The 18,431-nt window shown below is 37.5% G+C and overlaps 1 protein-coding gene across 2 annotated transcripts in view; it reads right to left on the bottom strand.

The window, feature by feature from the left end:
- GFRA1 (GDNF family receptor alpha 1) overlaps positions 1 to 18,431 on the bottom strand; it is a 230,390-nt gene that overhangs the window by 10,354 nt on the left and 201,605 nt on the right. For both annotated transcript variants that reach the window (XM_006121312.2, XM_014572648.2), the window contains one exon: positions 546 to 599. In XM_006121312.2, coding sequence (XP_006121374.1) covers positions 546 to 599 — 54 coding nt within the window. The remainder of the gene's footprint in view (positions 1 to 545; positions 600 to 18,431) is intronic.

The raw sequence follows: 18,431 nt of genomic DNA, 5'->3' as shown, positions 1-18,431 counted from the left end.
CTATTGGTCAGGCTTGAAACAGTCTGGTGGAACAGCACAGGGAAAGATTCCAAGTCTCCAGGGGCTGTCAATCTAGCTCCTAACGTATTATATAACTGTCATTTCATTTATCCTAAATCAGTATTCTGTCAGCCATAAAATGAAATCTGCTGTATTTCTGGGACTTGGTAAATGCCATATGATTACATGTTCCTGCAGATTACTAGCTAATTACACTTCCTAGGTGCAACACTAATTACTATATGACCTGCAAAATCAGTTCTTGGGAAGCCAAGTGGAAAGAGGTCTCGGAGGGAATCCCAACAACTATGTGGGAATTAAAATGTAATTATCTCACCACTGCATGGTACCAGGGTAGCCACCCCTTTCAGCCCAATCCTGAGTTCTTAGAAAAATTCCCTTTATTATGATAAATTGGTACAGAACCATGATGATATTGATGGGAATTATGTCTGACAAAAAAGCACAGGATTGCATCCTGGACTATTTCAAGATAATATTTGTATTATGAAAAATTGGTACTGTAAAATGGCCCACATTCTTACCTCATTAAGACAGAGTTCTGTGTCTACAGATTCATTGGATTTCCGCTTGTGTGCCTATAGAAAAATGCAAAGTTATATGGTATATATGTTTGTATTCATACACATAATATGGATATTTCTGTTTGAATAAACTTTTACTGATTGTTCTGTTTCATATTACCAAGTCTCTACAATAAATGAGTAAGAATGAAGAGCAAATAGCAAAATAATAGTCTTGAAATAACAGCATAATCTCAGTGCTTGTCTATAGAAAGTTTTAGTAGATGGCATTGCAAGTCGGGGACACTACAACACACTAAGCTACCCACTATATTTCAAATACTAGTTCATCAAAACACATGAAGAAATGTTTAATAAGCAGCAGCCAGGTCCACAGGGCCAATGTGTATATGGTAAGCTACTGCACTGCAGGTTTACAGCCTGGTTTGGAGTGCATTGAGTGTCCATGTAGACAACATTGATAACATTTGCAGTTTTATTCCCTTCTATGAATTTAAAATACTAATTTTGAAGCAGACAGTAAGAATAGGGACATTAAAACTCAGCTATTACCATGAAGAGTGCTATAGAAATGCCTACACATAAATCAAGTCAGTAATCAAGGATCTATATGAAAGTCACATATGGACCTGGTTAAAAAAATAGAATATGATCACTTTTTTAGTAACTAACTGTCTCTGATGCATCCTAATTAGAAAATATGGAAGTTGACTAATATATTCTGAATGGTTAGGGGAAAATACACTATTTTAAGCATTTTTCTTCTGCTAATATTTAGGATTTCCCCAGATGTTAAGATGACCAGAAAAGGTTTTAAATAAAAAAAAATGAATGTCTGTATCATGCTACAGCCACAAAGTCTGTTCTGAAAGTCACCAGATTATGCAAACAGAACAACATTTATTTCCTTTAACAATCAAACTGAAATCAGAGGAGATGATGGACTGGATACCAGGCGCTCCACCTCACAAGTGAGTGCTCTAACTGCCAAATTATAAATTCTCTCTCTCTCTCTCTCTCTCTCTCTCTCTCTCTCATTTCCCCTCTGTTACTTTTTCCATTATTTTCTACAGTGGAAGAGCTCTCTCAGGAGAACCTGAGGGAGCATCTCATGATCTCATTCCCTAGCCTAGTGACTAGGGTACTCAGGTGGCAGATCCCTGTTCAAATCCCTTTTCCCCTCAGGCAGCATGGGGACTGGAATCAGTGGTCCCTAACATCTCAGCTGTGTAATTAAACCACTGGCTAAAACTGATGAGGGATGTCCTCCTCCTCATTTTCTGTTAGCTTGTCTGTAGGGGCTCAATTCAGCAAGTCAGTTCTGAGTATGGTTACGGAATCAAGCAAAGGATTCTCTGCCCATGAATTTTTCCGGGGCCTAGGTGGGAAGCTGCAGTGCACATGTGCAGAGGCAGAAACACAGGCACCTACTAAATTTTTACCTCAAAATTTTAAGTACTGAGTAAGTTTTGGCACCTACAGGGTTCAGTGGTAGCAACTGATATTTTTATGAATCCCAGTGGGGCCTAATGCTGGGATTTAGACCTCTAACGTGGCAGGTAGGTACCTCAGTCCTTTTGTAGATCTCAACCTAGATGAAAAAAGAAATCTCTGATGGTGAATTTTGAGTGCTATTTGGCCAGATTAAAAATGACGTTCTCTGGTGACAGCAAGGCAGATTTCACTCCTCACTGGCTTGTCACAAGGGGAAACAGGACAAGCAAGGAAAAATTAAAGTGGTTCCTACTCTTGCATTTCTTTTTTACCGTATGTTTCCACTAAATCAGATGGGGAAATGGAGATCCAAAGAACACAGAATGGATCTTTGGTTCTGATAATATAAGTTGTGAAAGGCCTTCTTTGATATTTTCTACCTCTTTGCCACCTAATCCAAGTTCTTACAAGTCTCTGTCTATTGCCTATGTGCATTTCCTAGTAGCTATGCCTGGCTGGAGTTACAGAATCCTGTACCGTTTACAACAGTAATAGTTCTAGCTAGTTTCTGCTCTATACCAAGGATTAAATTTTAGTTTCTCCCAGGACTTAATACAGCTCTCAACATGAAGAGAGAGAACAAGGTCATGTTCCCCCTCTATTGAATTCATCTTGAAAAGTAACACAACCAGTGCAGCTTAGCAAGTTATTTACATGTTAGAAAGCAACTGTTCTAGGGTAACATCAATAATCAGCTAGAAACAAAAATCAACAACAAAAGCTTTTCAGTACTTTTGATCATCATTCACTAGCTTTAATTTGGGAAGAGCTATCTATAGATTTAATAGGAAACAGTTTAACACTTTTTGTATATTCAGTTGCTTCATCTAGAACAGAAGTTCTTTCTTTGGATTTAAAAAATGTAAATTTAATAATCAAATGGCCTTTTCCCATCAAAACCATAAGGGATAATGTCAGTAATTCAAAACTAAAACTACACTACACCTTCTTCATTTAGGGGTTAGGAATAGGAGGAGGGATTTGCAGAAAAATACCTTTCAGGATGAGACATTATCTGCCAAGTTTCAAATTGGAAGAGTAGATTTTTACTGCAGAGTTATAAACCTGAAAAAATGGGTTCTAATGGAAATGTTGGCATAGGCTGCAGCACTGTAATACAATAGTCCGTCACTAAATCATAAGTAACTTGGAGGGGGGCAGGGAAAGAAGTTATGGGCAGAGGAGTGCACTATGTGAAGCATACATCTGTAATTACATCCTAAAGGGAAAATGCTTCCTGCACCCCCCCTTCTAGGCACAATTAGCAGAGAACACAGCAAAACTCATGGTACTGTGCTTCAAAAGGAGTGTTGTACATGGGGAGCCAAGTCAGGGCTCAGACACTACTGATAGTCTCAATACATATACACTCTCACATGCAAAAATGAGAAATGGTGCGGAGGCTCCACTATTTTTAATCTATAAAATATTCCAAAACTTATACAAGATAGAAAAGCTTGCATCCCTGGCATGCTGTAGAGCGCAGTTCTGGCAGGGAAAGCTCTGCTCCTCAAGATTCAAAAGGATTTGGGTGAACAGGGGTGCACCTTATGCAGGCTATTGCAGATTCCAACTCAAGCTTCAATTTCAAAGATCTCACAAATTTGATTTGTCCTTTTCATATGTGTTCATTTTTTTAAATTGTATCCTTTGGCATATATGGTTGTGACAATTTTCTTCCACTATTTGATCTGAGGAAGTGGGTCTGGCCCACGAAAGCTCATCACTTAATAAACCATCTTGTTAGTCTTTATAGTGCTACATAGTCCTGTTTTTTGTTAAAGAGCTCACCAGGCAGTGTAATTCCCTGCCTGGTACACAGGTAATAGGAGCTGTCTCCAAGGTTTTAAAAGCAGCCTTTTCAGGCAGATCAAAGATGAAATCAAACATATAAATGACTAATAAGACTACAGTAGACCTTCAGAGTTGCCAACTGATCAATCGTCCTCACGGTTCATTTGGAATCAGAAGTGCTCAGTCATGTAGCAGATATGACCAAATTTTAAAAAAAGCAAATACTGTACAGGACTGTGGTAAACTATTAAAAATAAAGGGAATCTTTAAAAAAAAAGATTTGATAAGATGAGGAAACTGCTTCTGTGCTTGTTTAAATTAAGATAGTTAAAAGCCTTATTTTTTTCTGCCTAGTAAAGTTTCAAAAGCTGCAGTTACTTGATATTCACTGTAAACTTTTGAAAGGACATTTTGCTCAGAAATACACACATTTCAGAGTTACGAACAACCTCCAGTCCCAAGGTGTCCATAATGCTGAGGTCCTATTGTATATTTCAAAATTAGACTTACTTTCCGGCTGCTGCAAGAATGTTCATAAGAATGTTTTTCACTGACCAAAATGAAAGCAGAATGGGGGCATTAAAAAAAACACAGCAGAAAAGAAGCTTTAAAAAACTCTAAAGAAAAGAGGCCTGGGATCTGTGTTACAGGCTAAAATAAAGTCTGCCAACAATTTGTACACTCAGCTATAATATTCTGCCAAATATATAGTTACAGGTTATAGACTGACCTAAAAAAACCAAATTACTATACACCTTTTTCTTTTGTTACTTTAAAAACTAGCAGTAACTTTGTTTAACTATACTTCATAAAGCCCATCCCCGAAGGAATGATTAAAAAGGCTTGAGATGGACTGACATAACTTTTTAGGATACTCCTGTTTGGCGGGATTCAGAAATGCTGGCCACTCTTAAGCTGCCTCACCATTCTTGTGCCGTGGTAAGTTATCTTTTTATGTTTTGTAAAGTGTTTTCCTTTGTAAAGAACCTAGTTAAACTATTCTAGAAAAGCAAAGATTTGTATTTAAGAATTTGGACAGTCATGAACTCTTTTTGATTACGTTGCACATCTAACATGAGTCTTAGTTTAGCCTGGGCAGACTCAGGGTTTTCCAGCCATCTTCTCCCTTCCTCGTCTCCATGCAGAACTGTGCCCAAACCCATGTCCTGAGACATCTGGCTGGTATGGAAACCTTCCCAGCCTGTTTAGGGAAAGAACTAGAGCCTCAGGGCCAGCACAGAGCAAACAGAGATGCTCTTCCTGGAGGAGGAGACCCAGAGCAGCAGGCTGGTTCCCTGGGATACTGTTTTATAACCCATGTCCACATTACAGATGAGAACAAGCCTCCCAGCCTGGATAGACAAACTTGCAATAGCTTGAGCTAGAACACTAAAATAATGTAAATGTTGTGGCTTGGGTGACAGCTTGGCTCTCAAGCACACCCAACCCCATGGATACTCACCTAATTTACCACTTATAGTGCAATGATTTTGTTTCCTATACAAAGAAATGTTTGCCTGTGTTATTCAAAGTGTGCTAGCAGTGCACTTATGGACTGTTACAAACCAAAATGAGCTTTACTTTGGGAAAAGAAGGGAACAATGCAGTACTCAGCCAGAAGAGAAAGAGACCTCTCTGATAGTTTGGTCTTCAGGTTTCATGAGGGAATACATACTTTATCACTTAGATACTATGGTGATAGCCAATATAGCTATATTTTTCATGTTTGTTTTCAGGTCACTTTAATGGGTGTGGTTTTGCCTTCCTTTCAAATTCTTAGCTAGCAATAAACAAACAACGAGGTTTTATGAAGAAATCTCCCCAGACATCCTCTGGCTGACCCGACTCCTGAAATATTCATAACAAATGATAGTATATGTTCCTTTTGTTCTTTTTTAGCGTTGATTAGAGATTTACTATGCAGCCAACCTGTTTTCCAAATAGCAGAACACAAACAATAAGAGAGAAATACACCGAGTGTAAAAATGCAATCAGTTTAACTCTTCTGCACTCACTAAGTGCTAGCTACATCTATCAAACTTGTCAATAGTACTTTCTTATTAGTACCGTGGTATAACACTATGCTGCAATATAAATTACTTTCAGTGGGGAAAACAAGCAAAGTGCATGTCAGAGGCAGAGTCTACTAAAATAAGAATCAAATTCAACATAAAATGATTCTGAATTTCTGTGCCTTAGAGTCTGGTGTAATGCTATTTAAGCTTTGTAGATTCTCAGCATGAAAATGCCAAACTTTTTTCCCCCGTGAATCAGACCCAAAGATGCTACCTTAGAGCATGAAATTATCTCTGGTCATTTTGCCTAACAGTACTATTTTGTACTGTAAGTATATTTTAATACTAGGTCTCACAAAAACTATTCTGGTATTAGTCTTCAATGCCTGGAACAAAATCTGTAGTAAGTATCCAGCCACAAGTTTCAGCTGGGAGACACAAAACAAAGCAAACAAATTATCCACTTGTGTTTGAACACATACATGGGATCAGTTTAATCTCTAGACTTCAATGTATTACAATAAACAGCATCTCAAACCATTATGGGCTAGTCAACTAAAGTCCTTGTGGTTATTTTCTAATTCTGAGCACCGATCACATGCACTTTGGTATCTATTCCAAAACTCCTCTCTTTGCCTTCTGTGAAGATCCAGTTTGCACTCTGCTCCATCAATCTCTATAGTTGAGCAAGGGGGCACAGTGAGGGTACATCTACACAGAAGTGTAATTTCAGAATACCTGATATTATTCCTAAATAACATAGTCTGCGTCTATACTACAAGCAGTTATTTCAACATAATGTTGAGCCAGAGGACTTCTTACTGTGACTCCTCTAACCCTCATTTTACGAGGAATAAGGGAAGTCAGAGGAAGGGTGCTCTTTCTCGGACTTCCTGCTGCACAGACAGTGCCAAAAGCCAAAATAAGCTATTTCGACCTAAACTACGCAATTGACATAGCTTGAGTTGCGTAGCTTATTTCGGCTTTAGTCCTAGACATGCCCCCAGAGTCCATCCTCCCTGTTGTGCTGACTGAAGAAAAGCTTGTCTCTTTTACCATCAGAAGTTGTTGGTTCAATAAAATTACTTCACTCACCTTCTCTCTCTAATATCCTGGGCTGCAATAACACTTAAAACTCCCTCCTCCCTAACAGTTTTGCCAAGTCTGTGTTGAAAATCCTGAGATTACGTTAAAATTCATGTGATTTTTATTTTTTTTGTAATAAATATTTGGGTCTTTTAATTTGCCTGCTGGGGGTTGAACCTAAAGGATTCACATTTTCATACATTTCCTCCAAGCCATGGAGACCAGAAATCTACTTTAAAAATAAATAAAAGATGTATGTACTAAACTAATCACTTGACTCCAGGAGGCGGAGTCAGGGCCGACTTATCCATTAGGTACAGCAGGCACAGTGCCTAGGGCCAACGATACTTTTAGGGGCCCATGAAAATGTTTTAATTTCTTTTCAAATCAGAAGGAAAAAAAATGAACTTTTAGGGTTGAAGAAAATGTTTTAATTTTTTTCCTCACGTCAGAAAAAAAATGAAACTTTTAGGGCCCACGAAAATCTATTAAATTTTGCCTAAAACAGAAAAAAAGATAAAATGTTGAAGTATTTAAAGTTATATCAAAAATAATTTTAATATTGATATTATTACGGTGGGAGGGGTCCACGAAGGCAAAAGTGCCTAGGGCCCATGAAAGTCATAATGCGGCCCTGGATGGGATTTAAGAAAAACCGCATGTGTGAAATCCCTAGCCACAATGACTTCAAGAGCAAAACACCTAGTAACTTCAGGGGAGGCAGGATTTCAGCTCAAATATCAAGAGACTTGCAAGAGTTGAAGATCATATGAATGAGACAGGAGGAACGTCTGTCACCCTGTTGTGGGCCAGCCATAAATTGGCCCTTAATCCGTATGGAACTTCTCTAAAGTTGTTTGTATTTTGAAAGTGGTTTCATGGAATTATTAAACTGGAAGGGACCTTGAGAAGACCTCATGGCAGGACCAAGTACCATCCCTGACAGATGTCTATATAACCTGTTTCAGTTTTGAAATAAGCTTGTGGATGTGATTTCCACATGACCACAGAAAACTTATCCATTTTCATTGTGTTTGGTTATTTCTTTCAAGGCTTTGGTGTCCATTCATATCTGTAAGCCATTACACAACTTCCCAGACCTTATGCTTGCATTGGGTATGCCCTGAAAGATTGCATTGGGTGTCAGTCTGGTGGAAACAACAGAAGAGGTACACGAAATGGAAGAATAAATACTAAAGAGGGTACAATTTCCCAAAACAGCATGCACACCTCTATGTTTGTAAACTTTCATATGAATACTTTGGAAAATGTTGGACTAGTTTGCCAACGAGCATTAGTCATCTTATGTATAAATCAGTTCCAATGCAAATAGGCAGCTGAAACTTGGCTCACCTTTATAACCCTTTGTTACCTGGGTAAAGAATGTTCATGAAGGCCAGGGAAGGCAGATTACCATCAAAGTTCCCTTTCTACCTCCACATAGGGCATCCTGCTGTTTGTGTTTGAATGAAAAGGGCATTTTGTGCTCAAGTTTTGCAAGTAAGGTAACTACGAAATGTGCATACACATAACCAAAACTGCTTGCTAGATATCTGACTCAGGATTCTTTGGAGAGCAAATCCTACATTGACTGTGTGTATCTGGCCATGCACATTGTCAACCATTTTCTCAAGCAGTTTTTGAGTGAGTACAGTGCAGTATACAATATACAAGCTAATCCACCAAAAATGACTTTCTTTAAATCTTCTGAATATCTAAACTTATATAGTGGTATAGTATCTAGCTATGGGTTTGCTTTCCTTTTCATGCCCTTATTTGTGTCAAATGACTTCATATAGCCCTAAACTGCTGCTTCCTCTTTTTAGAGGATATTATGCCATGTTCCTAACATTGTCTTCTTGTAGATAAGCTTCAAGCAAACATTTTGCATTGAGAAAGGCAGAGAAGAAGAGAAAATGAAAACATCTACACAGAACAAATTTTGCTAACCTAATATCCTAACAGCTTAGGCGCCTTGGGTTTTTTTCCCCAGCCACAATACTGAAAACCATGTAATCCAAAATCTAGTACTTTGGGATTTTATTATTAAAATCCATCTTCCCAGAGATTCTCTACTGCCACCAACCCAGTGACTTATATACCAGTTATAAGTAGCATCTAGATATTGTGCACTATAATTCAGTTAAAGAGAATAAAAGTGAATAGAAAGCTATTAATGTCCTGTTTAAAAGCCAGTCATATTTTAAACTGTAAATAAAGAAACAACATGGATGGAATCCTAAACCCATTCGCTTTACTAGAGCCAGGATTTCACCCCACACACGAGCAATACAGCAATACTCCTCCTTTGAGTAAACCCACAAAGTACCCCATACTCCATGAGAGGTTACAGGTTAAATGTGGATTCACAAGCAAGTTCCCATTCACATTTTTCACAAAATCTCTGCAGTTTGACATGATTGTTCATGATGGGGAGTCCCTGCTTAAGAAAAGCCTAGGACTGACACAGCAGGTGAAGATATAGTTCCATCAAGGGAACTGAGTGGGGAAGCACATAAGTTGCCTGCCAAGGCTGACTATATATGTAACGTACACACTCCCACGCTGACAGTGGAGAAGTAGGCAGAGGGGGAACCAGGCCACGGGTTGGCTCCACACTCCAGCAGCAGGACCAGAGAGGAGGCAATTTGTAATTCTATAGTCAGGAGTATTCTAACTGGCTTGTTGAAGGGACCTGAGCAGCTGTTGTATTTTTTGTGCAAGATTGTGTCTTCAGCCAGGGTCGGATATAGGGCAGGGCGAACGGGGCGGCCGCCCCGGGTCCCGCGCTTCAGAAAGCCCCGCGCATGCGCTGTGGCGCCGCTGCGCATGTGCATGGCATCACTGTGCACAACCAAAATATAGTGGTTACTTTTAAAAGCCTGACAGTTCCTTAAAGGATATCATAGATTATTAAGTGGAAGTGTTCAAGATATTTCCTATAGTAGGTACAGAGAAATAAATGGGAAAACTGTAGATGCTAAGATAATCTTATTCATAAGGTAAAACTGGCAACTTTGTGACCTAACATCAAATGAGAATGTAGCCCATACACCTACTGGTGTGCATGAAGCCCACTTACAGAGAGAAAGAATGAGTTTCCTCTACACAGCATTAGCTGAGAGGCAGCTGGCTTTTAGCGCAAGTGGTAGAGCCTCATGCATTAAGCACCAAATGTTCTTCCTGCTGGTGTTACACGCAGGCACCTGAATGTAAGCACTTGTTTTACTACAGCTCTATGTATGGGATGTTTTATGAAATCACCTACATGATTTGTAATTTCTTTTATAGAAGTTTCTCAAACCTGAGCACTTCGATTTAGAACAACTGTTGATTTTTGCATTTATGGTCCAAAGCAATCCACTCCCATGAGATGTAGACATGCTTTTTTAATTTAAAGCGCTTTTACTCCATATCAGTTTAAGGCTCTGAACCTGAAATTGGACAGAGACAATTACAGGCTGGAGCCTTAGTGAACACTTTGCGCTTGCTAGGAACATAAACTACTTTTTAGCATTGAAAATGCCATTCAGAATCAAAAGACTGCATCATAATTAAGTGGGGAAGGAGTTGTCTGGGCTTGCTGGAGAATGATGGCTTTGCTTTATGGATGGGAGGATGTTGGGGGAGGCAGCCAAGCAAATTGCTGGAGCCTTCTTATGTCAGATATCCACTGCAGGTACTTCATGAGGAAGACTTCCCAAGACAAGATAAATGGCCTGGTAAAGGACTTAAAAAGAGGTATTGTATAAAGGAACAGAACAGGAGAGGATTTGGGGACTCCTCTGATTGGTATGGCAGGGAGTCAATCCCTTAAGCCCCCATTCTTATAGCCCACCTTAATCTCCTATGAGAGTGGTGGATGGTAAGATCAAATTCTATGGGTTGGATGGGGACAAGGATGGAAATTAAAGGAGCGGGTCTGGTGCAGCCCCAGGTAATGATTTGAACAAATATGGATTTGCATGTACTGTACATTTTATCTGCTAGGTAGACCCAGACATCTATATAATAAAGTTACAGCCAGATAAAAATCCACATCAAGATTCTTCTGTCCCTCTTTCAGTATACCCGGACAGTCACTGAGGGTTTTATAGGGGGAGGGAACATTATACTTTTACAGAATGAAATAAGGCATATCCAGGTAAGACTATAACAGGAATAAACTGCTTTTTCTGACATTGAGAAGACAATATACTTGGAAAAAAAAAAAGACTGAAGGAAAAATTCAACACAGAAAAGTTCAGCCCAAACAGAGATTTTGGCTAAGTAATTGAAAGCAAGGTCCTATAATGGGAAGTGTTAGATTATCAGTTCTGCCTGTAATAACTTATTCTTATTTTCATTGTAATAATGATACCTTCAGTTAATCTATCCTCATAATTTTCCAGTGAGGCATTCAGATTTACCATTGGTATTCTGAGCTATTAAATTCCTAGGTCTCTTTAATTTTTGAAATTAAAACTAACAAGATGCTAATATTCCTTGTGAACATTTTATTTTCTACCATATAATCATATTCCAAATGATTTAAGTGAGAACAGAAAATGTTAAATCAGCCAATAAGTCCCAGCAACTGCCCTCCATTAGCTAAGTTGTCCCATGAGCTGCCCTGTCAGCCTCATAACAAACTATAAAATGGGTGCCTGAAGTGTGAAGCTTGTAATTTAATTCTCAGGCCAGGCAGCGAAGTGGTCTTATATGCATATATAGAAGTCATCCTATCCCTAAAGGACTTAATAAGACTTTGGTCATTTTACTTGAATGGGAGCAGGATTGAGCCTATAGGCAGGGATGAAATCCTTTCCCGGGAAAGTCAATGGCAACACTTCTATTCACTTCAGTGGGACAGTATTTCATTGCAGGGACTTTGTATCCATTATTATAAAGGAACAATCCTCTCTCAAACAGCTTCACTGAAGTCAAGTGGGAAACATTTGTGAGAGTAGGAGCTTACACTATCGTACCCTGATTTTCTATGTCTCATATTCTTTATGAGTTTGCTCTTGAACCATGCAGGTCAATTTACATTGACTTATGTGGGAGCAGTATAAAGCTCTACATAACTTTCAAACATCTGCTATCAATAGTTACTCAAAAATGCTGTGAAAAAATATTATACAACAGTTAACTTTTTGCCACAACTAAAATGCTCACTACACTCACACACACACAAAAATGAATGAATGAGCATTTTAAATTCTTAGCAATTATGCACCATGTTTTTGAAAATTCTGAATCCATAATAATCAGATTATGCAAATAATTATCAGATTATGCAAAATTATGTTTGCAGGAAATAATTCTGTTTCGTTTCATCGCTCAAATCATCCACAGAAATGATGGAAAGTTTATACTGGAGCAGAATAATGTAATGCAAAAAATGTAATTATTATAAATAGACAAATCTTAATATTTTGCATAGATTCCATGTATAAAAATGGCACTAATTGTCACCTCTGGCAGTGAGTCTCATCAAAGAGGCCAAGTATTTAATGAGCATATAATTATAAAATCTCATGGTGTTTCAGATGTTTCTTTCCAGTTTCCTTTCTCTTTCTTTGTGATTCGCTTCTCTGACAAGACAGGAAAGATCTCATGTCATCAGAGATTTTGTAGCTCCTTAGTGGCCTCTAGGACATAACTCTCTGAAGGTGCAGTATACTATCACATTGTCACACCTTTTTTGGGCCCTGGATAGAAATTATACAGTTTTACTAGCACCTACATGCTGCAGTGTAGACTCACGTGGACTTCTTGATGAAGACACTGTTTAAAGGACAGTTGGGGCAAATTTTTCTTGAATGTGCAGGAGCTACACTCATATTTCTGTATATTTGAAAAATCACTTTAAGGCATTTGTGTGTGAGGGTTTACTTGTGTGTGATTGGCAGCTGTGAAGAATGGATTTGTGATGTGGGTCTTCCTCAATTTCTCATCGTGAAAGTGTTCTATTTTAAATAAATTATTGAATAATTATATATTAATTGTGGAAAAGATGACGGCAGCACAGTGGTTAGGGCATTCAATTGAGAGATGTAGAGTCCTGTTCAAATCTCTTCTTCACACCAGGCAAAGGAAGGGATTTTTCTGAGATGTCTCCCATATTCCAGGTAAGCCTTCTAACCACTGGGCTACAGGTTATAAGAGAGGCACTCGCCCAACCATGTTGTGCGGATCTAGGAGGAATCTGAGCATGTCTACTGGATTGGGCCCTCCACACAAATTAGGTGGAGGAGGGCCTACCTTCCCTGACTTCTCCCATCGGTTAGCTTAGGCAGTTCCTTGCCTATCATGGTGGCTTTGTGGATCACATTCTCGGGTGCCTACCTCTCACCATTCACCCTCTATGGAGTCTACAAGCCTAGCAGAGGTTATGTGGATCACAGTGTTGTTCCTGTGATCGTCTAAGGTGCTTAAAAGTTAAGCACTGGCATACGGAAGGGCCTTTAAGGGTCCTGATTTTGAGTACAAATTTAGGTGCCAGCAAGCAAAATTCATCTCTCACAGACCACCCAGCAAACTGCCTTCAAATGCTAACTGTTGCTGATCACCAGTGTAGACTGGATTTTGATCAGTAACCTTAAGGTGAAAGGACTTTGCCCATTAGCATCCCTGAACCCTGTACTACCCTCATTAAACTCATATTCAGTGTCTGGACTGGAGCTGATTTTAACTGAACTAGCTCTCTTGTGACTATTTATAAATAATGACCTTCATTCCTCATCTGCAATAATCATGATTAAATCATTGCATCTAATCACATATAAAATCTTCATTACAATTATCTAGGGACCATCTAAGTTCTGATAAGAACATGATGCTACATAAGGGGCAGGAATACCTCAGACCGATCGAAGGGCACACCTGTATGCATGCATACATGGGTGCATAAAGTTAAATGTTCAAAAATGCCCTCAATCTGCATTTACAGTTTTGTGTACCCAGCTTCTTGCACACACACAACCCACTGCAAATGTGAATAATCAAGGGTGTACATGATGCAAGTGCAAAAATAAGATTTTACAATTATATGGAACATTTAATTCTAAAAACACCTAAAAAATTAACTGTTTTTATGCCACTAAATTTTGGCTAGTACAATAAGTTAACATACAATTATTGTACATTTTTGCATGTGTACACAAACTGAAGATGCAAATTTAGAGTTAGATTTTCAAAAGATGCTTGTAACTGTATTGCATTCATCTGTGAATGCTTATTTTATAAGCCCAATTATTCAACTTGATTGCACAAATCACATATTTGTCATCACACATGATCATATGGGTATCCAACTCACCATATGGACATACCTGATTCATACATGTACATCAAAGATTGCTATGCCTCAGTTGAGGAATTTCTGGCTATTAGCACCAATTTGAGCCTTCTCAAAAAGGTAACAACTCTCCAACAGAAAAAAATACAGTTTAATACAGCATTTCATAACCTTGGTTACCTTGTTCTGTTGTCTAAAAACTATGGGGAAGGAGAATCCTATAATTCTTCTGGATATACATGCTGTGTGAAACTATGAAAAAAAATACTGTACCACAGTCTATCTGTTTACTTGTGGCTAAGCACACACGAGGTAGAATGGTTGAGGGAGTCCACTGATTAGTACCAGGAACCTGTATGAAATATTTAGAATCTTATTCCCCAATGTAAAGAATAAAATAAACAACACTTCAAACTCCCATTGATTTTGAAGGTGAGGGACTAAATTGGGTGACAGCTTTTTACATCCAGAACTGAATAATAGATTGAAAAAAGAAGTTGAGTAGAATGGTTTAAGAACAACGCAGAGATCTATTATTCAGGTGAGGCAGCTGATTAGAAGTCATAGGATAAAAGGTCAGTACTGAATAACAGAGATTTGATTTATTTCCAGTATTTGATTGCAAATGTGCACTGAAGACTATACGTAAAATGAGCAGGCAGGTTAAAAGTAGAATAAAAACATATTTATGTTCACATCTGTGTTAGCATTAATGCTTTTTATTAAGAGGATATGTTAGCCAATTTGGTTAAAACACTGTGTTTCATTTTCTCCCCTATAAACCCAGATTAACTTCTATAGGGACATGTTTGGAAGAATTGTGAAGAGTTAGCTCATCTCCATATAAGCTACCTTTATAGCCTGTGATCCAATAATTTCCATATATAGTTTAGAATGGCTATTTTAAGTTTTTATTATTACATTTTAGTCACTTATGGATTCCTCTCTCTTTCTTTCATTAACTGCTGGTTATGGGAAGGAAATTATTTCCATGTTATTGTGTTTATTGAATTAATTTTCATCTTATTCTTTGTAGGATAAGAGACTTTTATTTTCTAAAGTTTATTTTATAAGAAGATAGTATAGGTGCAATAAGGACAGATGAAAATGTCATGTATATAAACAACAACATTCTGTTATGAAATATACCTGAAGAGAATTTACATCACTGTACTAATGGAGTTAGTTCAAATTTACACCAGTGTTAACAGAGCAGGCTTGAACCCAAGGTGATGAGTTCTGCAGGCTATGCTAGCCAGCCCCAGTACGGGGACCCTTCTTGTGTTACTGAGACACAGAACTGCTTCCACTCAATAAGCAATCTGCTTTTACACACAGTTCCTATGTGGGGCCGTGGGTGAAGAAAGCCTTGTAAGCAGCCTCAATACCAGAGCAAATTTCAAATTTGTGTGATCTGGTGGATTACTTAAGTGAATACTCAAAGATAAAATAAGAGCTGCAAGAAGGAGAGAGGAATAGAGGAAGAGACAGAGAAGAAGGGTGGAAAAAAGACTAGCAATTAAAGGGATTTGTGGAATATCTGGGGTGAGAGGAGATGTACATGTCATTGGAAGATGAGATTAATGGGTAAGCAATGATATCACATAGAGATGGAATTCACTCACTGTTTCTTGAGTGCGCAATTTTCTCCATGACTATTGTTGAGATTTCTTCTACTTCTATTTTATTCAAAAGGAAGGATGTTTTCAATAGCACATGAATAGTGTACGAGATCACTTTATAAAGGGACATTACTGTTCAGGCCTGGCATTCTAGTACTTGGCACATTATGGTTGCCAGTATCATGAAGTTATTTAGAGCTTCAGAAGTAAGTGCTAGGTAAATGTTGTCATTGGAGCTGGATGCAACATGAAAGAGATGCTGAGCACTGTTGAAACTTCCATCACTTTGCAGAATCTGTCAGTTTAGGTCAGAGGACTGTAATAAACGCTTTTCTTTTAGAGTGTGTGAGCACGTGATCAAGATGCATGTTTGATCTTTGCAGTATCCTAAATCAGTTTGCATTTGAAAAGGTAAAGTTAAGTCAATTGTCTCATGTTTTTAGAAAAAAAAAAAAGAAATATAAAACATCATATACCTGAATGGAGGACTTTTCAACTCCATAATATTCTTAACATTCATTCAGCCAGCAAATGAAAGAGCCAAATTAGGTGTCTAAAGTTCAACATCAAAGATTAGCTAACAATTTACAAAATTAAGCATGGGCATAAATCTTTGCATGCTTGAAGTATTACATGGCAAGTTCTTTGAGGTAGGGTTTCCCTGAGCTATATTTTTCCTCTACCTACCACAATAGGGCTATAGCTTCTAGAAGCTATAATAATAATAATGCAGGGTTCCAAATAGACTCTTGATTTTGTGATAAGATAAAATAATTAAGATAAATAATGAAACTATTCATTTACTAAACATTCAGTGAAAAAAAAATCAATAACCATTCTGATAACATTTGATTTTAAAATGAATTCAGAAAAACCACCAGATCTTTCAATAAAAAGCATAACAAAACATTTAAAGAGTCAGTTTTTCACATAAACATCAGTTCTACAAAAAGCAAGGGCTTTTTTGTTGACAAAATCTTTCTAAAATGTCATCCAGCTCTGGTAACTACTATGCTGTTCAGTTTAAAACTCAAGTCTCAGAGGTGAATATCTCTATATGTAGTTACTGTACCAATCTCCTAAGGCATCCACTTCCCTTGCTTTGTGTATATGTGTGTTGGTTTCTCTCTCTATTTGATATGCATTCTATAGGAGTATATTAAATTAACTTAGTTCATGTAGTAAAATATTATTTATTATGTATGTCGCACTCAAAGTGTGCAAAGTGGTTTATTGAACAATTAATACATGGGTGAACTCTTGGCCACATTGAAGTCAACTGGGATTTACTTAGCTGTTTTGGGGGCAAAGACTATCTTTTTGTTCTGTTTGTACACTGCCTAGCACAATGTGGCCCTACTCCATGACTTGAGCTCTGGGGCACCACTGTAATATAAATAAAAAAATTATCCAGGATCCTTATCCCAGTAGTAACCTAGACAGATGTACTCCCTTTGCCTGCACTAGTTTTACACGGATGGAACGCCACTGAGTTTACTGGAATTAATTCTGATTTACATCGGTTTAAGTGAAATCAGAATCATGGCCAGTACCTTGTAATGAATGTTAAAATATTTAGAAAATACTAAATAATGCTCGTTATACTAAACACTTTGACATATTCCACAAATATCGAATATTAGAACTGCAGTTCATAGTATAATGACATATCTTCTATTACCGTGTGATACACTGGTATTTTTATTACTTGCAGTTATGTCCTAAAATTAAATTATTATATGTGACCATCTTTAAGGTCATTTTTGCATGTTATAGTAAGTGATCTATTTTGAATGGGAAAACTAGGATGGATTTGAACTTGGAGACAGAAAAAGTCACTTATTATTAAGAGTACACTTAATGTGGTGAAGAACCTTATAAAACACTAGCACTAATTATGCATAGGCAGATTTGGTACGATTGAAAATGTTCTGATTTTCTAATCCACAGTTAGTTTTGTGCATTATATTTATGCAATTGTTCTTCTGAGTGGAGACTTTGATGTAGAGCAGTGAAACAACTGTGGCTTAAGGAAATACTGCAAATGTAACATCTGTTTTTATTAAGAGTAATTTGCAAATTGCTCTCTGAGAATATGGACTATAATCTGTCTATATCTAGCAGTTGACATTTCTGTGTTCTTTAAAGGTGAACAGTACATTTTGGTAAAATGGTATTTTTATAAGTCATTAAATTGTTTTTAGGAACCTCACATTTGAACAATTATTAAACCATAAAACAAAATTGCATGATTCCTAAAACTGTAATCTGAAGTTTTACAGTCAGCTATAAAAGCTGTATTATTATACTAAAGATGCTAAGAGTCTTGCAACTTTAAAAAAATGAATTGTAAAATCTTTTATTGCTGATGAAACAACTGTAAACTATTATGCACTCCAATAATATATATATGTACCATATTTGGGTACAATGAAAAGCATACTGTTCACAAAAACAATTTCAATTGTGATTGAGCTATGCAAAATAGACCATCTCAATTTCTTTCTGTAACGGCAAGTCCCTTGAACCTGACTTTCAATATGTAATTAAAAATGTTTTATGCATTTTAGGACTAATCAAATATAGGGACCAG

Source organism: Pelodiscus sinensis, chromosome 8 (assembly GCF_049634645.1).
Source record: "Pelodiscus sinensis isolate JC-2024 chromosome 8, ASM4963464v1, whole genome shotgun sequence".
In the NCBI taxonomy this organism is placed as follows: domain Eukaryota; kingdom Metazoa; phylum Chordata; order Testudines; family Trionychidae; genus Pelodiscus; species Pelodiscus sinensis.
The sequence above is the reverse complement of the archived record's forward strand: the minus strand, read 5'-3'. Positions and strand labels throughout refer to the sequence as shown.